The 25,692-nt window shown below is 36.9% G+C and overlaps 1 protein-coding gene and 1 pseudogene across 2 annotated transcripts in view; both read left to right on the top strand.

Annotated features, from left to right (window-relative positions):
• RADX (RPA1 related single stranded DNA binding protein, X-linked) overlaps positions 1-2,851 on the top strand; it is a 52,264-nt gene extending 49,413 nt beyond the window's left edge. Inside the window, exon 14 of the mRNA XM_081125899.1 lies at positions 1,471-2,851. Within this exon, the coding sequence (XP_080982025.1) occupies positions 1,471-1,601 (131 nt within the window). The 3' untranslated portion in view covers positions 1,602-2,851. The remainder of the gene's footprint in view (positions 1-1,470) is intronic.
• Positions 2,852-9,631: 6,780 nt separating this feature from the next.
• Positions 9,632-10,098, top strand: LOC308551237 (UPF0235 protein C15orf40 homolog pseudogene; annotated as a pseudogene). Its single transcript has one exon. The product of its transcript is annotated as a UPF0235 protein C15orf40 homolog pseudogene (transcript).
• Positions 10,099-25,692: the final 15,594 nt, after the last annotated feature.

The following is a 25,692-nucleotide window of genomic DNA, read 5'->3' as shown; positions in this document are numbered from 1 at the left end:
CTTAGGATTTTGTGGTGGGTCTTTCTTTGCTGATGAAACTCTTGAGTGTATGTTGTTTTTAAACAAGTCTTATGAGCTGTGTCTGATGATTAAGTAACTTTTTTTGGTATTAATGATTACTGAAAACTGAACATGAATAGCTAATTTTATATGATGAGGTTTTTTATTTTTCCCACAGTCTATTTTAGAGATGATTATTAGTTGACTTGCAGTATTACTTCCTACATTTCAGCTCCTTAGACTTCCAAAAATTCCAGATTCCTTAATTACTGCCTAATATGTACTTTAAATATTTGTACACTTATTTTCTCACTTCATACATGTTCATTTCTGTTACATTTCTTCTGCTATATGTATATGTTATTGAAGTAAAATATCAAGGCAAAATTTTCAGCTACCTACTAGTTTCTAGTGCCAGTATTCTTCCAACAGTCACTAACATTGTCACATGAAAATAGCTGGTTATTATTTGGGAGATGGAGGGCAAAAATCACTAGAGGAGAAAAGTGATGTGGTAATCAAAAGCAAGGTGATTTATTTTGTGTTTCTCATCACATAACATTATTGATAATATGCCCTGGCCAGTGGTTCAGTTGGTTGGAGCATCATCCCGTACACTGAAAGGTTTTGGGTTTGATTCCCAGTCAGGGCTCATACCTAGGTTGAGGGTTCCATCCCCAGTTGGGGTGCATTCAGGAGGCAATCAATCAATGTATCTCTCTCACATCGATCTTTCTCTCTTTCTTCCTTTTTCTCTCAAATCAATAAAAACATATCCTCGGGTAAGGATTTTTAAAAAACAATATTAATAACATAGTATCAATTTAGCTCTGTGCCAAGCACTGTGCCTAAACATTTTTATAACTTATGAATAGCCTTAATAATAAGAACCCTGCAATGTGAACATTATTATCCCCTATTTAAAGATGATTAGATTGAAAATCAGATTTACTAGCATGGGTAACAGCTAGGATTTGAACCCAGATCTGTCTGATTTAATTTTTCATTCCTTCCATGATTCCAAAGTAAAAGGTCCACTTGAAAAGTAAAACTAGTCTCCCCAAAAGGTAAAAATAGGTACAGAAAAATATAATGCAGTGGCTTATAGCATAACATTGGTGTCATCTTTTAAACATTTTTTATGAACTAGTTTCTTTTTATTGTCTTGAAAATATGCAGATTTACTTTGCTCCACTACAAAAATTAAAAAATAAAAATAACTAAATGTGGCTTTGAAGTACCAGCACATATCTTGACATTACTGGTAGCATCTGTTTGATATATTCACTGTTATCTGCAGAAGTTACTGTAACATAACTTTGATGAATGTGTGTGATGAATTGGAGGGAAGATGGAGAAGATGAAGGACAGTGTTAACATTATAAGAAAAAAACATCAGCTTACATGATATTAAAAAAAAGTAAATATTTAACTATTTTAAAATACTTACCATCTGCTTTTTACTTTTAGGTGATATTATAAGAGCAGTAACTGAACTGGATAGAGTGCACATTGTCTGTATCTTGGATATCTGTAATTTGGGTAACAACAAAGTAGAAGTCTATTTGCATAAAGTTTATAAACCAAATAATGCTTCTTAAAAATTGGCAAATGGAATTATTATGGGTTATTAAAGAGGGCACTGCTTTAAAGATATTGTCATTTTGTTGGTAATTTTGATAACTTTTTCTGCAATAATATTACATAAGCTCTCAAGTTATTAAGTGGTTTAATGTTTGTCTTGTATTTGGAGCTAACAGATTTCATTTATGTTCACTGTCTTATTTGTGAAGTGTACGTTTGTTCTAAAGCCTCAGCATAAGGCATCTTGACTTTAGAAAAATAACTTCTCATGGACATTTAAATTCCTCCCACTTTTATCCACCTATAATGGGAAACTTTGAGTTACTAATTAGAAGATTAAATGTTTCTAAAATGGTAAACCTGCATTTGTTACAATCAGAGTAGTTTCTATCATTTTCAAAAGCACACAAGAATTATTATAGTCTAGTTGCCCCAATCTTTAGTTCGGTCAGATATATAGTGTGCATGAATTAAACTGTCTTAAGGTTTTCCACTCTTATTGTGACTTCATATCAGTTGAATTTCTAAATGTTTAACCAGTCTGTGATCTTAAAGCCAGAGGTTACAGTATGTCTAGGTTCTTGCTGTATTCATTTGTCATTTTGGCACATGTAATGTGAGTTTAAACAGTTAAATTTTTATCTTATATTAACATTTTAAGTGTTCATATTGAAAATATAAAAGAGTAACTAAGGGAATTGATTTTATTCTGGTTGTCTATTATACTTCATTTGAACTGTAAATGGCCTTCCACATTTGCAAGGCCCTATGGTTTACATCTATGTGGTTGGCATCTTTGAGCATCTATGACCAACACATGAGTTAAAAATTATTGTCAAGATGAATCTGATTATAGTTAAGCTATAAACTTGTGGGGTTTCATTCTAGCCTTATGGTTCTATGACTTCATATGCTGTGCATTAAAAATGTTTTGGGCAGCTCACGAACTTAAAAGACATGCTGCAGTTTGTTCATAAATGTGTTCAGTCTTTTGTTCTTTATAATTGTGTTTAAATGTTAATTAAAATTGTGAATCCTTCTCGTGTTAAAATTTGGGTATATCATTAAAGAAGTTAAAATACAATAAGATTTTTGCTCACCCATCTCATTTTGAATAGATTTGATGTCTGTCTTCCATATTTTTGGCCATGAGAGACGTACATGTACTTGTTAAATATGATTTTTCCAAATGGATTGAAGATTGTTGTTTTGTCAAACAAAATTTGTGTTTTTGTATTTAGCTTTAATAAACTTTATAAGGCAATTCAATTTTAGTGTCAAATAAATGTTGGGGAAGGGAAAAATAATACTTAAGTAGCTATTGACTAAAACCTCAGGCTGAGATTTCAAAACTAAACATTTTAACAGGTATAATTTCTGTTCTCATATTGAATGAGAAATATGAACTTTTTTTTTAATTTAGAATTTTTAAAAACAAATTCCCTAAAAATTTATTTTATATTCTAGTAATATTTCTATCCAGATTTGGAGTTAAACATCTGTGTCATTATTTTTGGATGTTGCAAAATTGGATCACTGCTGTGGAAGTTTCCTAAGAAAAATATCAAACTACCCACAGAAGAAATTATCTTCAAGTGACAATATGTGTTCATTAGTTCCAAAGCCAACACAAATATACTATTGTGATGTCACATTCATATTAATAAACCAATTAGTAAATTATGAAATATTACATAATCTATCAGAGGACCATAGTCTCTCATTGAAGGTTCTAATTTTATATTGCACATATGATATACACATTGAAATCCTTTGGTAAACTATTAAAAGAAAAACCTGGATAGGCGGGAAGATGGTGGCCAAATAAGCATACCTTTCTTGTACCTCCTCCCAGGGCCAGACTGGAAATACAACTAAATTGGGGAACATTCACCCTTAATTACCTACTGAGGTCGAGCTGAAGAAGAGACCTATGTTAAGGAGGGACAGAAGACACCTGGAGACTGGTAGGAAGGGCGAGGTCAAGGGAGGGGCTGACCCAGCTTTCATGGGTAGCAGGTTGAGAGTGAGGAGGGATCTCTAATCCACAGAAGGGTTATTTCCCTGAGAAGATCCAGCCCCGCAACCCAGGCTGGGCACCACAGCCCGGAGCACCAGAGATGAGACCAGCGACCACTTTACATCCAGCTATGAAAGGTGGCAGGGCAGTTGGCCGCTGGGGAGTCTGGATCTGGTCGGAGTTAAAGCCACGGGGTTTTTTGTTTGTTTGTTAAAAACCCAGAACACTGAAGTTTTGTCTGCAGCTACTCACCTGAGGTTTTGGGGGAGGGAGTTCAGTGTGCTCTTAATGTGCCTAAGGAGAGACTTGGGGGGGAAACACTGGGGGAGATGTGGAAAAGTAGCAGCTGGCCGTACCCTCCCAAACTGAAAGAGCCATTTTTCCTGAGAGGTGCTAGCTCTACAAACCACCCTAGGTTATACAGCATGCCACACCCTCAGGAACCCTGCATTTTGAACTTTGTAGAGGAGATAGCAGCAGAGTCCAAGTCTATGGGTTTGAACAGTGTCAGGAAGCGTCAGTGACTGGATAAGGGGTGGGGACACGCATCCCACTATCCAGGAAACCTGACTGGTGATTCCCCCATACCCTGCACAGGGGAGCTAATAGAAACCCTGGGTATCCAGCTGATCCAACTGGACTGCATAGGAGGATATCTGTCCAGCCAAGGGCAGAGTACTATTCTGGGACAATAGAGGAGTAGCTCTTGGATGGGAAACACACCCACCACTGTCCATGAAATCTGAATAGCACCTCCCCCTCATAGGAGACACAGAGGTCTATACTCAGTATTCCACCTAAGGCCCTTTCAGGAACAGAATTTTGAGCGATTAAGATTAACAGCTGGCTGGCATTGGAAGGCAGGTGGAGGTGGAGCCCAGGGAACCTGGGGAAGGTTGCTGATGCAGCCCTGGGCCCCGTGCTGCTAACAAAATGGCCTTAGAGTGAAGCTTAGCCCTGCTTCACACAGCCAAGTCCTGTGGAAACAGACTCAAACTGTGGATAGATTGGAGCTTCAAACAGGTTGCTGAAAGCCAAAGGAGGACAGTTTCTGACAGTAGTTAGCACCTAAGTACCTCCCTGGAAGTCCAGAATTGGCAGACAGAACAGTCAGCTGCAGTTATCAGAAGAGCAGGATCTGAAGGGAGCTCCCAGGAGGCACTAAACTCTGCTGAGACAAACACCACTTTTTCTTTCTTTTTTTTAATATACTTTTTTGTTTTTTAATTTATCTGTTTATCTGTCTACATTACTGATTTGTTATTATTTTAGTTTCTATTATTTCTTTCATATATCTAATTTTTCTCTTCCCTTTTCCTACTCTATTTTTCTTTTCTTTTTCTCCTGCTTTCTTTTGTTATTTTCTTATTTTGGGTCTACTGTTTTTTCCTCTATTTTCCTCTTCAAAAATTTTTTTTTCCTCTTTTCCTTTATACCATTTTCCTTCTGCTATGCTTTATTCTTATGTTCTTTATTTCACCTCTGCCCCTTTATATCCCTTTATCTTCCCCTTTTTTTCCTCTTCGTATTTTTTCTTCTTTCTTTTCTTGTATCAGTCTTGCTCTCTTTTTTCTAATTCTCTCTTCTTTTGTGGTTGCTGTTGTTGTTGTAGTATGGGTTTTCTGTATGGTTTTGTTTCTTGTTTTGTTGTACTTTGTTCTATTCTGTCAGCACCTTAACAACAGCTCACACAACATAGTCAGGGGTGAGCCTCACAGTCAGCCAGCCTGAGTGGAGATTCCACACACAAATGGGACAACAATATTCAAGACCCAATTACAACAGGAGAGCCCAAATAACTCAAAAAAGGGGCATTACTAGAACACCAAGCTCAGGAGATCTAAGAGACTGCACCACTGGGTCCTACAACACACCTACTACATAAGACCACCCCACGAATACTGGGAAGCATAGCAGTTTGATATAATACATAAAAACAAATACAAAGGAACAGCAAAAATGGGGAGACAAAGAAACAACCCCCAAATGAAATAAAATAAGGAATCACCAGAAAGGGAACTAAATGAAATGGAGGCAACAATTTGTCAGAAAAAGAATTCAAAGTAATGGTTATAAGGGTGCTCAAAAAATTTTGTGAGAACTACAAGCAACTTAATGAGAATTTATGGAACTTAATGAGAAATACATCAGCATAAAAACAAAGGTAGAAACCATGAATATAAATCAGGTGAAAATAAAGAATTACATAGCTGAAATAAAAAATACTTTGGAAGGAAGCAAGGGTAGACCAGAAGTGGAGGACTGAATCAGCAAATTAGAAGACAAGGTAGAACACTCATTTGGAGAAGCATTTGGGAAAAAAATTAAAAAGAAGGAGGAGAGTTTAAGGGAGCTTTGGGACAACATGAAATGAAACAACATACGCATCCTAGGGATATCAGAAGGAGAAGAATCTGAGCAATGAATAGAGAACCTGTTTGAGGAAATAATGGCAGAAAACTTCCCTAACACAGTGAAGGAAAAAGTCACTCAAGTTCAGGAAACACAGAGAGTCCAAATCAAGATGAACACAAAAAGACCCACACTTAGACACATCATAATTAAAATGGAAAATGTTAAAAACAAAGAAAGAATCTTAAAGGCTGCAAGAGAGAGACAGAAAGCTACCTAGAAGGGAGCTTCCATTGGACTATTAACTTATTTCTCAATAGAAACAGTTTAGGCCAGAAGGGAGTGGCATAAAGTATACAAAGTAATGAAAAGCAAGGTACTGATTCCAAGACCGCTCTATCCAACAAAACTATCATTTAAAATATAAGGTGAGCCCAGCCAGGCGTGGCTCAGTGGTTGAGCATCAACCTAGGATCCAGGAGATCGGGGTTCGATTCCCAGTCAGGGCACATGCCTGGGTTGCGGGCTAGGCATCCGATCAATAACTCTCTCATCATTGATGTTTCTATCTCTCTCTCCCCCTCGTTTCCTCTCTCTGAAATGAATAAAGATATGTTAAAAAAAAAAAGAAGGTGAAATATAGAGCTTCACAGACAAAAAATGGCTAAAAGAGTTTATTACCACCAAACCAGCACTGCAAGAAATGCTAAGGGGACTGTTGTAAAAAGAAGAAACAGAAAGAGCAAGCGAGGAACACTGGTAGAACAAAGGATTCACAAAGACTGAAAGTGAAGAGATGGGGGAAAAAATTCTATGGGAATGGAAATGAAAAAAAAGCAGGGGTAGTAATACTTATATCTGACAAAGTAGGCTTCAAAGCAAAGGCCATAACAAGAGACAAAGAAGGTTGCTACATAATACTAAAGGGATCACTACAACAAGAGGATATAACCCTGGAAAACATATGCACCCAATATAGGAGAACCTCAATACATAAAAAAGCCCTTGGAGGACTTTAAGGGAGAGATCAACAGCAATACAGTCATAGTAGGGGACTTTAACACCCCACTAACATCCCTGGATAGATCTTCCAGACCAAAGAAAAACAAAAACAAGGAAACAGAGACCTTAAACAACAGACTACATGTGATGCATTTAATTGACAATTACAGAACATTCACCCAAAAGCTGCAGAATATACATTCTTCTCAAGTGCACAAGGGACATTCTCAAAGGTAGACCACATGTTAAGTCACACAATAAATCTATACATGCTCAAGAGGATTGAAATCATATCAGGCATCTTCTCAGATCACAAGGGAATGAAACTAGAAATCAAGTACAATAAAAACACTAAAAAATATTCAAACACATGAAGGCTAAATAGCATGATATTAAACAATGAATGGGTTACCAATGAGATCAAGAAACAAAAACACTTCCTGGAAACAAACAAAAATGAGTACACAACAACCCCAAATCTCCAGGACACAGCAAAAGCAGTCCTGAGAGGAAAGTTCATAGCATTACAGGTCTACCTCAAGAAAGAAGAAAAAGCTCTAATAAAATATCTAACAGTACAGTCTTACCAGAGGCTTAATATGGCAGCAGATTGAGTGGAAGCTACAAGCTACACTGACATTCCCAGGACTAAACTGGAATTACAACTGAAACATACAAAAACCATCCTGAATAATCAACTGCAACTGAAGACTAGCTGGAGAGCAACCTCATATCCAGGGCGAAAAGTAGAGAACTCACAGAGACTGGTAGGAAGTTCAGAGGTGCAAGGGGCCTGGCTGGGATCCCACAAGGAGCAGCTGAAGGTACAGATGGATACCTCAGCTGTGGGGGGGTCCCACTGAAAACTCTGTGGCCTAAACCCCAAGCTGGGCTTCCCAGCCAAGAGCACCAGAACTGAGAAAGGTGCGTACATAGCATCTCACTGAAAAGCAGCAAGGTTTCTCTCTGCCAGGGAGAGACAGCTGGAACTGCAAGCACCCTCTTAAAGGGCCAACACACAAAGTTTCATGTGCACCCACTCACCTTGGGCTCTGGCAGAGGAAGGGCAGAGTGGACTGGAGCTGTGTGAGGAGAATCTAGTGTTGTGGGCTCTGGAGATAGTGGTCCGAGGGCACCAATCTCGATTCCTGTGCTGAGTCATTCCCCTAAACTGCAAAGGACATCTTTCTCAGGCAGACATTTACCTTCCAAGCAGCTTTTGCCTCAGGGGGAGCAATTGCCCCACCCTGCTGGAAAACTTCTCACCCTATCCCCAGGAGTTTCTACAGCCTGAGGCTCATTGAGAGACTGATAACAATCAGCTGACCCCACCCTGTGGCGTTTCTACAGCCTGAGGCTCATTAGGATAATCAGATTAATCCACCTGCTGGCAGAGGCAGACCTCAGAGTGCTTTGAGCCCTTGCCCAATCTGTTTCTGGACCTGGGCCTTGGAAAAGCAGACTTTGGTGTGCATCTTGGTCGTGTCCAAATGCACCCAGCCCCAGCAGAGGGGGCTGCAAGTCGTTGGTGGTTGATAGCTCCAAACAAGGTCCTCCAGGCCAGTTAAAAACAGCATCTGACATTGGACTGCACCAGAGACCCTCCAAAAAGAATGAGAGTCCAAGCAGATCTACCTACTACATAGAAACAAACCCAAATAGGCAGCCAAAAAAAGAAAAGCAAGCCCCAAATGAAAGAACAAGAGAAGTCTCCAGAAAAAGAGCTAAATGAAATGGAGATAAGCAATCTATCAGGTATAGAGTTTAGAATACTGGTTGTAAGGATGCTTAAAAGCATGAAAAAATATATGGAAACTATGAAGAATGACATAGCAGAAGTGAAGAATACATTGGAAGAAATAAACAGGAGATTAGAGGAAGCTGAGTGTGATATCAGGGAATTAGAAGACAGGGTAGAAAAAAATCACTCAATCAGAGATCCAAAAAGAAAAAAAACAATTAAAAAACACAAGAACAGTCTAAGGGAACTGTGGGACAACATGAAATGTAATAATATTCACATCATAAGAGTGCCAGAAGGGAAAGAGAAAAAACAAAGTATATAGAATTTGTTTGAAGAAATAATGGCAGAAAACTTCCCTAACCTGGTCAAGGAAAAAGACACACAAATTCAGGAGGCACAGAGAGTCCCAAGCAAGAAGAATCCAAAGAGGCCCATGCCCAGACACATCATAATTAAAATTCAAGACAGAATATTAAAGGCAGCAAGAGAAAAGCAATGTATTACCTACAAAGGAGCTCTCCATAAGGTTGTCAGCTGACTTCTCATCAGAAACTCTACAGGCCAGAAGGGAATGGCATGAAGTATTCAAGGTAATGCAGCACAGGGATCTGAAACCAAGACTACTCTATCCAGCAGGGCTATCATTCAAAATAGATGGTGAAATGAAGAGCTTCCCAGACCAAAAAAAAAAAGGGGGGGGGGGGGCTAAAGGAGTTTATCACCACCAAACCAGCATTGTGGGAAATGTTAAAGAGACTGCTGTAATTAGAAGTAGAAACAGAGAGAGAGAGAGAGAAACATAGGCAAAACGAATTAAAACGGCAATAGATAAGATTCTATCAATGATAACCTTAAATGTAAATGAATTAAATACTCCAATAAAAAGACTTAGTGTAGCTGAGTGGATAAGAAAACATGACCCAGAGGGGATGCTCAGGCTCCGCCGCTGCAGACTGAACCTGCTCAGGGTGGGACCTGGTGCTTGGGCCTTTGCTCGGCTCTCCATGGGTATCAAGATGCCGAAGAAAGCTGGTGCAATGAGCAAGGGTAAAAGCCTGAGCAAGGAGTCAAAGAGACCACTTCTTCCCTTCGATCTTATGGCAGTTGATCCTAAGGGTTTTGTCACCATAGTCGTCCATGCCAAACCTGGTTCCAAACAAAACGCTATAACAGATTTCACAACTGAAGCTGTAAGTGTAGCTATTGCTGCACCTCCATCCAAAGGAAAGGCTAACGCTGAGCTCTGTCGCTATCTCTCCAAGGTCTTAGAACTCAGGAAGAGTGATGTGGTTTTAAATAACGGTGGTAAATCCCATGAAAAAGTGGTGAAGCTTTGGCCTCCACAACTCCAGAAGAGATCTTGGAGAAATTGGAGAAACAAGTTGAAAAAAAATAAAAGTAAGAAATGAAAAAAATACATCCTTGAGAAGCTTTTTTATTGCTAATGATAAAGAGGCGGCTAAATAGGAGAATACAGTTAAATGCACAGAAGAACATGTATAAAAAAAGTATTTAAATGAGAGCTGTTCTCAAAAAAAGAAATAGAAAATTTAAAAGTACTGTACATTGGATATAGGTTCTAAAATCCCAGACCCCAAATGGCTTCGAACATGTTACTCTGATTTCAGTAGTTTTACAGAATAACAGAGCTGGGAAGGCCATTCAGGAAGACTTGGTTCAACCCCTTTCATTTTGTGTTGGTGCTTCTGATGTCCAGAAGTTGAGAGACACTCAGGATCGAACTGTGCAGGATGACAAATAGTACCCAGATCCCCTGGCTCCCACTCAAATGCAGTTTATCCCGACTGTAAATTAAAATGATAATATTTCCAAAGCACTTCTGGAATTCCAGGGATTGCCTTCTAATCCAGTTTACAAGTGACAGGAACACTTGCCACTGTTCTTGTAGTCTTTATATGGTAAAATGCTTATCTATATCCAAAAAAAGAAAACACGACCCAAATATATGCAGCCTACAAGAGACCCACCTCAGAACAAAAGACTCACACAGGATGAGAGTGAAGGGATGGAAAAAAATTCCATACAAATGGAAATGAAAAAAAAGCTGGGGCAGCAATAGTCATATCTGACAAATTAGACTTAAAAATGAAGGCAATAATGAGAGACAAGAATGGTCATTACATAATACTAAAAGGATCAATCAAATAAGAGGATATAACCCTGATAAACATATATGCACCCAACATAAGACCACCTAAATTTATAAAAAGAAAGAAAGAAAGAAAGAAAGAAAGAAAGAAAGAAAGAAAGAAAGAAGGAAGGAAGGAAGGAAGGAAGGAAGGAAGGAAGGAAGGAAGGAAGGAAGGAAGGAAGGAAGGAAGGAAGAAAGAAAGAAAGAAAGAAAGAAAGAAAGAAAGAAAGAAAGAAAGAAAGAAAGAAAGAAAGAAAGAAAGAAAGAACGAACTTCTGGAGGACTTTAAGGGAGAGATCGACAGCAATACAATCATAGTAGGGGAATATAACACCCCGTTGACTTCATTGGATAGGTCTTTCAGACAAAGAATCAACAAGGAAACAGTGACCCTAAATGACACACTAGATCAGATGGATTTAATTGACATTTACAGAGCATTCCACTCCAAAGCTGCAGAATATACATTCTTCTCAAGTGCACATGAGACATTCTCAAAGATAGACCACATGTTTGGACACAAAACAAGTATCTACAAGTTCAAGGAGATTGAAGTAATGTCAGGCATCTTCTAGGACCACAATGGCATGAAATTAAAAATCAACTATGATAAAAACATTTAAAAACATTCAAACACTTGGAGGTTAAATACAATGCTATTAAACAATGAATGTGTTACCAAAGAGATCAAGGAAGAAATAATAAACTTCCTGGAAACAAATGAAAATGAACTCACAACAACACCAAATTTATGGGACACAATGAAAGCAGTCCTGAGAGGGAAGTTCATAGCACTACAGGCCTACCTCAAAAAAGAAGAAAAACTTCTAATAGACTCTCTAACCCTACAACTTAAAGACTTAGAAAGAGAACAAGAAAAGCCCACAGTAAGTAGAGGGAAGGAAATAATAAAGATCAGAGCAGCCCAGCTGGCCATGGCTCAGCGGTTGAGCATCGACCTAGGATCCAGGAGATCGAGGTTTGATTCCCGGTCAGGGCACATGCCCGGGTTGTGGACTCGATTCCCAGTCAGGGGCATGCAGGAGGCAGCCAATCAATGATGACTCTCTTATCATTGATGTTTCTATCTCCCTCTCCCTCTCCGTGAAATCAATAAAGATATATTTCTTAGAAAGAAAAAAAAAGATCAGAGCAGAAATAAATGACATAGAGGCTAAAAAAATACAAAAGATCCATGAAACCAAGAGCTGGATCTTGGAAAAGATAAACAAGATTGATGAACCTTTAGCCAAACTCATCAAGAAACAAAGAGAGAGGACCCAAATAAACAAAATCAGAAAAGAAAGAGATGAAGTAACAACTGACTCAACAGAAATACAAAGGATTGTAAGAAAATACTATGAACAACTATACCACGCCAAGCTGGACAACATAGATGAAAAGGACAAATTCTTAGAAAAATACAACCTTCCAAAACTCAATCAGGAAGACTCAGAAAACCTGAATAGGCCGATAACTACTGAGGAAGTTGAAGCAGAAATCAAAAACCTCCTAGCACACAAAAGCCATGGCCCAGATGGCTTCACAAGGGAATTTGAACAAACGTACAAAGAAGGACTGACACCCATCCTCCTCAAACTATTCCAAAAAATCCAAGAGGAAGGAACACTTCCAAGCTCTTCTTATGAGGCCAGTATTACCCTAATCCCAAAACCAGATAAAGACACTACAAAGAAAGGGAATTACAGGCCAGTACCCTTGATGAACATAGATGCTAAAATCCTCAACACAATATTAGCAAATTAGATCCAGCACTATATTAAAAACATCATACACCATGACCAACTGGGATTTATTCCAGGGATGCAAGGCTGGTACAATAATCCCAAAATCAGTTACTGTGATACATCACATATACAAATTGAAAGACAAAAACAACATGATCATATCAATAGACGCAGTAAAGGCATTCAACAAAATCCAACACCCATGTTTGATAAAAACTCTCAGCAAAATTGGAATAGAAAGATCATAACTCAATATAATAAAGGCCATATATGACAAACCTACAGTCAATGTCATACTCAATGGGTAAAAACTAAAAACATTCCCTCTAAGAACAGGAACAAGACAGGGGTGTCTACTTTCACCACTCTTATTCAACATAGTACTGGAAGTCCTAGCCACAGCCAGCAGACAAGAAGAAAACAAAAGGCATCCAAATTGGAAAGGAGGAAGTAAAACTGTCATTATTTTCAGATGACATGATATTGTACATAGAAAACCCTAAGGACACCGCCAAAAAAACTACTAGATTTAATAAATGAATTCGGCAAGGTAGGAGGATACAAAATTAACACCCTAAAATCTATGGCATTTTTATACACCAATAATGTGCTCTCAAAAAGAGAAACTGAAAAAAAATTAAAATAAAATCCCATTGCAACAAAAAAATTAAGATACTTAGGAATAAACTTAACCAAGTTGGTAAAAGACCTGTACTCAGAAAATGGCAGGACTATGCAAAAAGAAATAGAAAAAGATATAAACAAATGGAAGAATATACCGTGTTCATGGATTGGTAGAATTAACATCATTAAAATGTCCATACTAACCAAAGCAATCTATAAATTCAATGCAATCCCTATTAAAATACCAACAGCATATTTCACAGAGCTAGAACAAACACTTCAGAAATGTATATGGAATCAAAAAAGACCCCGAATAGCCACGGCAATCTTGATAAAGAAGAACAAAGTTGGAGGGATCACAATACCTTATATCAAGGTATAATACAAAACCACTATAATCAGAACAGCCTGGTACTGGCACAAGAACAGACATATAGATCAGTGGAACAGAACAGAGACCCCAGAAATCGACCCAAGCCATTACACTCAATTAATATTTGACAAAGGAGGCAAGACCATACAATGGAGTAAAGACAGTCTCTTCAATAAATGGTGTTGGGAAAATTGGACAGGTACATGCAAAAAAATGAAACTAGACCACCAACTTACACCATACAGAAAAATAAACTCAAAATGGATAAAAGACTTACGTGTCAGACATGAAACCATAAAAATCCTAGAAGAAAACATAGGCAGCAGCATCTTAGACATCTCTGGTAGCAATATGTTTGCCAATCCATCTCCTAGGACAAGAGAAACAAAGGGGAAAATAAACAAATGGGACTGCATCAAACTAAAAAGCTTCTGCACAGCAAAAGAAACCATCAACAAAACAAAAAGGGGGCCCAGTGAAGGGAGAACATATTTGCCAATGACACATCTGATAAAGGGTTAATATCCAAAATATATAAAGAACTCATACAACTTAACAAAAAGAAGACAACCCAATTAAAAAATGGGCAAAAGACCTAAATGGACTCTTCTCCAAAGAGGACATATAGATGGCAAAGAAACATATGAAAAAATGCTCAAAGGGAAGATATGAGTGCCATGTTTACCTATGCCACCATCTTGACTGGAAGTCTGATTTTTAACATCAAAATGGTAATGCTAATAAAATAATAAACTGTTTGCATTTGCTCTTAAATAGACCATAAATTAATACATGAGGACTTTGAACTTTTCAGTTCAAGTTCATGAATAATTATCAAGTGATTACTATGTGTAAAGTGCCACTAATACCAGGTACTGTAGGGGAGGGGATACACAGATACATAACTGGCATCTATAATATAATAGAAGGGTTTATATTTGTATTGTTCTTCTGTTGGGGTTTATCCATTAGGTTCAAATGTAGATTCCCTGAACTCCTCACCTCTGCTGAGTAGTGTTAACTTTTGGTTCCCACCTGCAGGGTCCACTCCGAAGTTGCCTCAGATGTCTAAGAACAGACAAGCAGCAGGAGGAAGAAATAGCCTCATCCCCTTCAACAATGTTTCCTATTTTCCTATTTTTTGTCCTGTCCCCTTGACTGATCCAGACTACTTCCTTGAACTAGACTACCATTGTTTCTGCCCTCCTTTTGAGCTGGTGTCTTCCTGCTTCTGCGACAGCCTACTGTCTGCTGGTCTAATTTGCTGACTCTTGACCCAATCAGACTCCAGATATCTCTGTTTGTTTTCTTGTTAATTTATCTACTCCTTCACCAGCCCTTGGCACACATTGAAATCTCCTTATCCCAGCAACTTGCCCAGTGCAGTTGACCCCATAGCAATGTCCGAGGGCTGCTAGTGCTCAGTGTACTCCTGGTTAAAAACAGCTTACAATAAAGGCAGCACTGAAATATATAAATCTGTCTGTACATTTGAAATATCTAAAATTTAAAATTCTAAATGTTAAAAATTAAACCTTGAACAACCTTGTTAGATTATAACACATGGGACATAAAAATTAATGGAATGCAGCAACTCATAAGTATCAGTCAATCAACAAATATTTGAGTGCCTACCATGGACAAGGCACTTTACTTGAAAGGAAAAGATCTCTAGCTACTGAAATATGTTTACTTTTCAATGAATAAACAATGAGACAGAAGATATTCCTTGGGGATCCTGTTTTTAAAATTCCAAAAAGAACTAAGAGGGGGAAAGGCTATGAAATCAATTCCACTAATACCATAGCAATTAAAATTGTGGATCTTAACTTACTCCTGGCTAAACTAGTTGATAGCATATTTCAGCAGGACTTGGAAAACCAGTTTGCCCTTTTAGATATTCTGAGAGAGGTGACTTTCAGACTTGTCACGTGGGATTCCCAAGAGTCCAATTCCTCGTTCAAATCCACTCCATGTTTATGCAAGTGCATTAGCTGGAACAGTAGGAAGAAAAAAAAAGTCAGTGCAGGAAGTCATCCAACCCTGATAAGTTGACATGTAGAATAAAGTTGGTGGTGTTATTTATTACTAAGGTAGTCCTGGTGAAGGGTTATGTGTGTGTACAGTTGGAGGAGGGGCAGGCAAAAGGGAACGTAGATAAGTAAAGTGAAATAGAGCTGATGTATTCAGAGCTTATGTTGCTTGAAGTGAGATCAGTTACCTGTTTGCAACTGAAATTTCAAACTTCTGCTTAGCAGGGACCTGAGTGGACAAATGGTGACTGATAGTTGGAAATACCAGCAGACATCTTAAATTTTATGCTCAAATGAACGAGCAATGAACCAGGAGAATAAGTCCAGTTGGTTTCGGCTACTTGTAATTTTTACCTTTTTATTTAGAATCACAGCATCTTTTCCAATGAACGCCTATGTGACTGTGAATTATTACAATGAAACCATCAACTACACTACAACAGAGACGTGTGAATGTGGTGTTTATGGATTAGCCTCACCAGTGGCTAATGCTATGGGGGTGGTGGCCATCCCTAAGAACAATAACTACCAAGCTTGTGACTACAACACTGAGTTTACTAATGCGGAGAAGCCTTGGATTGCACTAATAGAAAGAGGTAATTGTACGTTTTCAGAAAAAATTCAAACAGCAAGCAGAAGAAATGCTGACGCTGTTGTGATTTACAACTTTCCAGAGACTGGCAACCAGACAATACAGATGGCAAATTTTGGTAAGTAATAATACATAGATTCCCCAAAAGGGATAATGTCTTTGTTTATCTTAAAATGGTATTTTCATCTAGAATTACTCTCGATCCGGCAATGAAGGTGTAAAATCATTTTACTTTCAATTTTCTTGCCTGTCATTACTTGGAATTAACTTACTATTACTCAGTATTTGTAATTAATTCGGTCCAAGGACAAAAGCAATTCATGAAGTGGCTCCTATTTTCTTTCACGATTTTTTTTTAGCTGTATTAGTTTTCTCAGTGTGTATTATATAATTGTGTTTTAATAATATGTGCATTTACCTTTAACAGTTAAAGAAAACAAATATTTTTATTTCTTTGTTAATTTGTACTTTTCAGATTGATTCAGTTTCTCATTCAAAAGGGGCTGTATGTATTCAAGTATGCTATAGCTGCAAAACAGACTCATTATTATGATTAAACAATAGCTTATTGTAAGTGTGCAAAACGTTTACATAAAAGAATTTGATTGTCTGCTGTACGCAGGTGAGACTTGAATCTGTTTGTGGGAATAATACGTATAAACCTACTCTGTAAGAAACATTATACATTGAAAAGGATATGGCAGAAATAAGATAACACTGTATAATTCACATCAAAAGTAAAGGTTTCCCTTAGAAATGTTTACTTATGACTTAAGTAATATAATCATCAATTTATTAACTTTATAAAGGGATTTACTTCTGAGAATTACTATTACTACTTTTTTTTTTTATTTTGTAAAACGAAAGTCACATTCCAAATAAATGATTTTTAAACCACTGAAGAAATAGACTTCTGAACCAAGTTTTTTATACTGAGGGTGGATATGGGTATTTTTGGCCCCAGACTTGCCCTCCTCCCCCCAAAAATGGTAATAATATCAAATAAGGTAAGAGTTGACAGACACAACATCAGGATAATTGGTGTTCTCACTGTCAAATTTGGCCTTCGAAAAAAATAATGTAAATTAAATTATACAGGTGTTCAAATTATAAAAAAGAAAATCAAATTTGTGTTAAGAATAGTAGAGGAATTGGACCATTCCAGGTTGTACACATATAATATGACAATTTTGTACTAATATTTGAAAAACAAGCTGATTATTTTCCTGGGTATTGAAAAACCAGGTGAGGTGGTCTTTCAGCAGCATAAAATTATTGTAAATGTACAAAACTCTATTTGCTACATTTTGTAACATATCCTAGACATTGCCAGAATTCAGCCATTCACTTTATTTTAAAGAGCACTTCATAAATATTCCCTGTGTGTTCTTATATTTTTATAAGTGACTGTTATTTTTGTAGAAATAAATAGGGCAGCTTTCTGATGAAAATTAGAAATTAAACCTGTTCTCAGGAACCTACTTCCTTTATGTTTCAACTTCTAGATTCTGAGTACTCTAGGTTTCCTTTTCCATGGACAATCACATTCTGCTTGTTCACTCTCTGGATATTTTTGAAGTATAAACAGTATGAAACTAAATGGTAGTCCTGTTTTCAAAACTTGCTTTGCAACATGCAGTAAGGGCCAACATCTAGTGGAATGTAGGTACTCAGCCACTGAATTTAAAAGATTTACCAAAGGTCACTTACAGTAAATCTTGCCAAAGGGCATGCACACAGTCATCTGAATATATGGCTCTGAGCCAAGTTTAAAAAACAAGGAAGTTATATTTATCATTCAATATATAGCTCCAGCATAATCAAGGATACATAATCAAAAACATTTTTTTTTAAAACTATGGCATTACCCATTTTAAAATAAGCACATTGAAAAAATTATATAATGATAGTAATTGTAATAGTTAATATGTATTACCATTTACTATATGTCAGGCACTGTTCTGGGGGTCTTTATTTTATCTAATGAATATTGATATTTAAAATTGGATGATCTCAACCCCAAAGGATTAAAATTGTAAGTTTAGTGTTTTACCCCTATAACACCTGTTCACTAGTGTGTCATTGCAATTCTTCCTTCCCAGAAATTTCCCTTATATAGAAACTATTATATGATTTAGTTGACAAACATAGCCAAACAACTGTGGGAAACTCTATGATCAGCCTCTAGGCAGCAATTTTTAAACCAGTGTGCTACAATAATTTTTAAAACATGCAATGCCTGACTATTTAGTCAGGGGCATTTACTTCTTTTCCTTTAGATTGTCAAATAGAAAAAATTACAACAGCCAACACAACAATCACCGTCCAGTGTGAATGAATCAAAATTACACCTAATTTTTTGTCAGATTGGCAAAAAATATATTTGTTGCTGTGCCTCAAAATTTTAGTAATCAGTTTGTATGTCACAAGATGACAAAAGTTGAAAATCGCTGCTCTAGGCCATTAAAGATTGAGTCATTGTTTTATACCATAAGCCAAAATTTTGTTTGTTTTTGCTGTCATTTCATTAGTGTTTCTTTTGGTGCAGGCACAGAGGGTGGGGCAACAATTCCTCCTCCTCCTACAAAAGCTCATGCCTTCACCTTCCATCACCTCATCTTCTATCAGAAAACCACACTCTAGCCTTCTGAGGGCTGTGGCACCTTTTTGTTCTTCTTTGGTTCCCCCGCCTCTTCATTCCTTCATTCTCATTTTTCTATGCTAGATAGACCTTATTAGCTTTTCCACAATGTTGCCCCTTTTTACTTCTTACTGATGTCAATGCCTTTCAACGAGATACCACTAGGAAAAGACCTATACTTGAAAAAGTAGGGTTTATTACTTGTTGCAGCAAAGGGAGAATGCATACCAAGGGAAACTGTGGGGTGTCTCAATAAAAGGGTGGTAAAAAGGACTTACAGGATTTGACCTTGCTTTACATAATTTGGGGGGAAATTTAAGGAAGCAGGCATTTGAATAGCCATCCCATTTTGCTCAAGACTGAGCACTGGAACATGCAACTTTTAGTGCTAAAACCAGGAAATCCCTGAGAAAACTAGGCTGAGTCGGTCACTCTAGCTGGCTTTGTTCTGGACTTGGATACTGACAGGAAGTTGGGGTAATTCAGTGATTTGATTTCTAAATAAATCTTATTTGTAAGTGGGGAAGACTAACCCAAAGCTATAGCTATAATTGGTAAAGAAGTAACAGTCACTCATGTTAGTCAGGATGGCAGATGTTTGGTCATTTTTGTGGTTTGGACACTGTTCATATTTTGACTGTATTCAGACTTGATAATGGAGTGGTCTTGTTTTTGCCTTGATCTATCGCAGCCACAGAATGACCTTTTCTCATGTTGATGTTCTGTGAGATTGTTTATGTTCAACAAGAAAACACCAAGGCCAGATTGATAGTGCCAGTCCCAGACGTCAGGGGTTGCATGTCTCTTTCTCACTGACAATGCACTATGCTCATGCTCCTACTGTTGTACAACTCTGTCCAGTCTATTTACAGCCTCCCTCTTAGCAGGATTCTTTTTCTGAAGGGGAGAAGTTCAGCCTGAGAACTCCCATTGAGAAAGAATAGTCTATAGCCTAGTACTTGGAGGTAAACCTTTAAATCAGTTTCCCAATTTGCAGTGCGTTTCGACTTGGAATTTTGATGGAATTGGAAATAAAAGAATATGTTTATAGTATCCTTAAGTAATCATGTAACAGCAATCTTTTCCAAATGCTTCAGAAACATCCATCCAGTTCTGTCCCAGATGTGCAAGAAAAGTCAGGACTCTTCAGTTATTGAAGCAGAAAATTTGGAGCAAGTTTAGCACTTGCTTGCTGAGCAAACAGGTTTTGAAAGTTAAATATGCTGTTAAATAGGTAAATTGCCTTAAGAAATGCTTAAATTTGAATATAGTTTATTTCAGCAAAATCAATAATTCAGGAGGGATAAAATGGTTCTTACGTTTTTTATCGTTTTAACTATGCCCAATGAAGTGAGATTTGCAGCATTTCAGAATCCCCCAAACTCCAGGGTAATTAAGTGCATGGAAAGTAAGGGTTTAATCAGAGAAGCAAACTCACATGTTTTAGGGGGAAAAAAGTTCTAGAAATGAGAGGGGAAATAAAAAATTGTATATAAATGAAGTGAAAAGATAATAAAAACTTCAACAAGGCTTGGACTCAGATATACACATTTATCTTTAGAGAAGCTTAATTTAAGAAAATTAATCAGTTCTACGTTGAATGAATCTCAAATCTGTCTAGATGTATCCATCTCCAAGATTTCATCCTCAGATCTCTGCAATAACTTCCTAATTGATATCCCTGCTTCTCTTGTCCCCCTCCAAGCCCACTCCCCACACTGAAACCAAAGTGGCTTTTTAGAAATAATAAATCACACTCTGTTTAAAATACTTCAGTGGCTTCCCATAGCACTTACAGTAAATGAAAACTCCTTTCCATGTCCTTACCCAGCCATGGATCACCTGGTTCCTGCCTACGGCTCTGACCTCAGCTCCTCTCACCTCCCCACACACTTCCTAGCTCTAGCCACACCGAATTCCTTTGAGTCCCTAAATTCCACTAAACTCTTCCTGCCCTTGAGCCTGAACGTACTTGACACCTCTCTCTTCTTCACTCCCACTCCTCATTAAACATAAAATCCTGTTGATTCCACTTCCTCTGCTGCTTGCATCCAAGCCCAGGCCAATATCATCTCCCTCCTGGATTACTTCAATAGCCTCCCAACAGATCTCCCTGCTACTCTTGCCCCTCTATAGATAGAGTCTAGTCTTCCAAGTAGCAGCCAGAGTTATCCTGTGGAAAATATAATTCAGTCCCCATTAGAATAAAATCCATGCTCCATGCCATGTCCTACAAAGCCTTATATTATCAGACCTTATTCCATGCCCCTCTCCCCCACATTACTGTGATTCAGACACCCTAGTTTTCTGTTTCTAAACCAATAGAGAAATGAGTAAGTTTTATGCACCTGCTGTTCCCTTTACCTAAGTCATTCATTTCTCCTTTATATTTTCACATAACGCTGCCTCCAAAAATATATAACCATGTGCACTGTGAACAGTCTAGTGCAAGGTACTATCATCTCTCACACTGACTAGTGCAAATGACCTCCAACCTGACCTCCTGCTTCCACTCTTGCTGCCTACCCCATATTTTCTCTATGTGGCAGTAAGAGTGATGTTCTAAAAATATAAGTTAGATCACATTGTTCCTCTACTTAAAGCCCCCAGTGACTTTCCACTGTTCTTCAAATGAAATCTAAACTTTACTTGCCTAAAACGGATTTGCATGATCTGGCCTCTGCCCACCATTTTAACCTAACAGTGCTACTCTTCCTCTCCCTCATAACTCTCTGAACATCAGATATTCTCTCCAAAACCTGGAGCTTTTTCTCTGTGAGACTCTTTTTGCTTGCTTTTCTCCCTATCACCACCATCACTATCACACATAACAAGTCCTCCAAATCACAATTTAAATATCTCTTCTAAGAAATCTTCCTCGATCACATTATTTCCCATTAAAGTCCACTGCTCATTTCTGTTTAAATCTCTTATAATTTGTAATTATTTTGTTATTTGCTTATAATATGTCTCTCCCACTTGATTGTAAGTTCTAGGATGCCAGAGGCATTGTCTGTCATACTTGCCATTGTATCCATTGAGCATAGTGCCTGGTCTTCACTAGTTGTTGAATAAATGAAAGATTAAGAAACTAGAAAGCAATTCCCTTTTATATATGAAAAGGTGGACAAGTTTAAATGAAGTTGATTAGGTGAACTTAGCAACCCATTGCATTTTAAAATTGTTTTTATTTTTACAATACTTTCTCCTTTAAAAAATATATAATTAAAGGCCCCCTCAACTACCATCCCCAATCTTGGTCCTCTCCCAAGACATAACTATTGCTATGTATTTTGTTAGCTAAACTCTCAGCTCTCTCTCTCTCTCTCTCTCTCTCTCTCTCTCTCTCTCTCTCTCTCTCTGTCTCTCTCTCTGTCTCTCTCTTTCTCTCTCTCCCTATCTATATCTATCTATCTATCTATCTATCTATCTATCTATCTATCTATCTATCTATCTATCTATCATCTATCTATCTATCTATCTATCATCTATCTATCTATCATCTATCTATCTATCTATCATCTATCTATCTATCTATCTATCTATCTATCTATCTATCTATCTATCTATCTATCTATCATCTATCTATCTATCATCTATCTATCTATCTATCATCTATCTATCTATCTATCTATCTATCTATCTATCTATCTATCTATCATCTATCTATCTATCATCTATCTATCTATCTATCTATCTATCTATCTATCTATCTATCTATCTATCTATCATCTATCTATCTATCTATCATCTATCTATCTATCTATCTATCTATCTATCTATCTATCATCTATCATCTATCTATATATACATGAATATGTATGTATAGGTACATATATAATACACAGGCAACTTGTGTTTTGTTTTTATTATTTTTTTAAATATTTTTATGTTGATTTTTTAGAGAGAGGAAGGGAGAGAGAGAGAAACATTGATGTGAGAGAGAAACAGCAATTGGATGCCTCCCATACACACCCCAACCAGGGACCCAACCTGCAACCTGGGCATGTGCCCTGACTAGGAATAGAACTGGTGACCTTTTGGTGCACAGAACAATGCTCAGACAACTGAGCCACACTGGCCAGGGAAACCTGAGTTTTATTTTTAACATTAACAAAGTTATTCTGTAGCTTTCTTTTGTCACTCAACAGTAGGAATTAGAGTTATTGCCATGTCAATAAATTTGCATTTAGATCTAATTCATTCTTTTAACTACTGCGTATTTCATAGTGTGAACACACACATAATTTATTTAACCACTCCCCTATTAATGAACATTTGGGTTGTTTTTAATTCCCCTCATTTGTACATAATACTTCAATGAATAATTATGGCTGATAACTAAGGAAGCTATTGATATTCACCTTGCATCATTATTGATGTTAATTTTGCATCTGACCATTTTGTTGAACTCTTATTAATTTTAATAGTTCGTCCATCAATTGTCTTGAATTGTCACGATAAATGATCATTTTCTCTACAAATTTTGCTTCTTTTTTATATTAATTGTACTTCTTAATTTTATCCAGTGGTTTTATTCCATTACCTTGGGGTCCAGTAGTGTAACAGTGTACATCATTGACTTGTTCCTGACTTTACTAAAAAAACGTTCCCACTGTTCTACATTAAGTGTGTTGTTCAATAGAAGTTTCTGGGAGGTGCTCTTTATCAAGCTTCAGGACTTCAGTAAGGCATTGAATCTTATTATTACTAGCAAGCTAGAATATAAATGTATATGTATATGTGTATTGTGTAGATTGACATATAAATACAGTCATCTGCAGTGTAACAACGATGATATGTTCTGAGTAATGTGTCCAGAGGCAATTTCATCATTATGAAAACATAGAATATACTTACACAAACCTGGCTGGTATAACTTAATACACACCTAGGCTATATGATAGAACCTATTGTTCCTAGGCTGGGACCACCATTGTAAATGCAGTCCATACATGATAGACATGTAGTTATGCAGCACATGACTGAATATATATTATTATAGCATATGACCCAAAGCGGGAATCATTGTCAGCTTAGGAGAAATAATAAAGTGAAATACAGAAACAATAGTTTAACATAACAGATTTTTCTTTTTTTTCAGATACAGTTGTATTATTGTCCTGAATAAAGGATTAAAAAAATGTTCGTTTCTTATATATATGACTTCAAGTTAAGTACCAAGTTGTAAGACACAAGCAAAATTTAAAAGCATCTTAAAAATTAGAAAAATTGGTTATAAAAACAAGATGAAGTACCATAGTAAATGGTAAAGAATAATAAATGTAGAGAAAGATAGAAAAGAGAAAAACAAGGGCAAGAAGACAGATTTATAAGCAAAATATGTGTTAATTTTATTTTTCAATTACAGTTTACATTCAATATTATTTTGTATTAGTTTCAGGTGTTCAGCATAGTGGTTAGACAATCATATACTTTAAAAAGTGTTCCCCATAGTTTTTCCAGTACCCATCTTGCACCATACATAATTATTACAATATTATTGACTATATTCTCTATGTTGTACTTTACATCCCTGTGACTCTTTTGTAACTTACCAATTTGTACTTCTTAATCCTTTCACTTTTTTCACCCAATCCCCCAACCACCACCCCCTCTGGCAACCATCAGTCTGCTCTCTGTGACTATGAGTCTGTTTCTGTTTTGTTTGCTCATTTATAGTGTTCTTTAGATTCCACATTAGTGAAATCATATGGTATTTGTTTTTCTCTGGCTGACTTATTTCGCTTAATACACTCTAGGCCCATCCATACTGTCACAAATGGTAAGATTTCATTCTTTTTTATAGTTGAGAAATATTCCATTGTATATATATACCATACCATTTTAATCCACTCATCTATTGATGGGCACTTGGGTTGCTTTCATATCTTGCCTATTGTAAATAATGGTACAACAAACATAGGCGTATAAATATCCTTGCTTTTTAGTGTTTTGGCTTTCCTCATATATATCCCAGAATGGGAATTTCTAGGTCATAAAGCAGTTCCATTTTCTATAGTGGCTGCACCAATCTGCATTCCCACCAACAGTACATGAGGATTCCCTTTTCTTCACATCCTCGCCAACACTTGATGTTTGTGGATTTATTGATGGTAACCATTCTGACAGATGTCAGGTGATATCTCATTGTGGTTTTAATTTGCATTTCCCTGATGCTTAGTGACATTGAGCATCTTTTCATATGTCCATTGGCCATCTGTTTGTCCTCTTTGGAGAAGTGTCTATTAAGGTCCTCTGCCTATTTTTTAATTGGGTCATTTGTTTTTTTGGTGTTAACTAGTATGAGTTCTTTATAAATTTTGGATATTAAGCCCTTATTGAATGTATCATTGGTGAATATGTTCTCCCATTCAGTGGGTTGTCTTTTCATTTTGTGGAATTTTTTTTGCTATGCAAAAACTTTAATTTCATGTAGTCCCATTTGTTTATATTTTCTTTTGTTTCCCTTACCTGAGGAGATATGTCAGAAAAAATATTTATAAGCAAAATATTTGACAATCACATCATACCACAAGGTAAATAAAAAATGACACAGTTATTTTTAAAACCATTATGATCATGAGATGTACTATTAAGCATATAACATGTTAGGTCTGGAAAATACATTGTCTATGTATGATATTTCAAGTACCTACCTGGCACTGTGCATAGATGTTATAATATTATTTACTCTATTTGCTCCATGAGGTATGTAGTGTTAATACCCCCATTTTATATATAAGAGAACTGAGACATAGAGAGGTTGATTAATTTCCTCACATATATACAGCTAGTAGGTTGCAAAGCTAAAATTTAAACCCTAA

Source organism: Miniopterus schreibersii (assembly GCF_964146895.1).
Source record: "Miniopterus schreibersii genome assembly, chromosome: X".
NCBI classification, from domain to species: domain Eukaryota; kingdom Metazoa; phylum Chordata; class Mammalia; order Chiroptera; family Miniopteridae; genus Miniopterus; species Miniopterus schreibersii.
The sequence above is the reverse complement of the archived record's forward strand: the minus strand, read 5'-3'. Positions and strand labels throughout refer to the sequence as shown.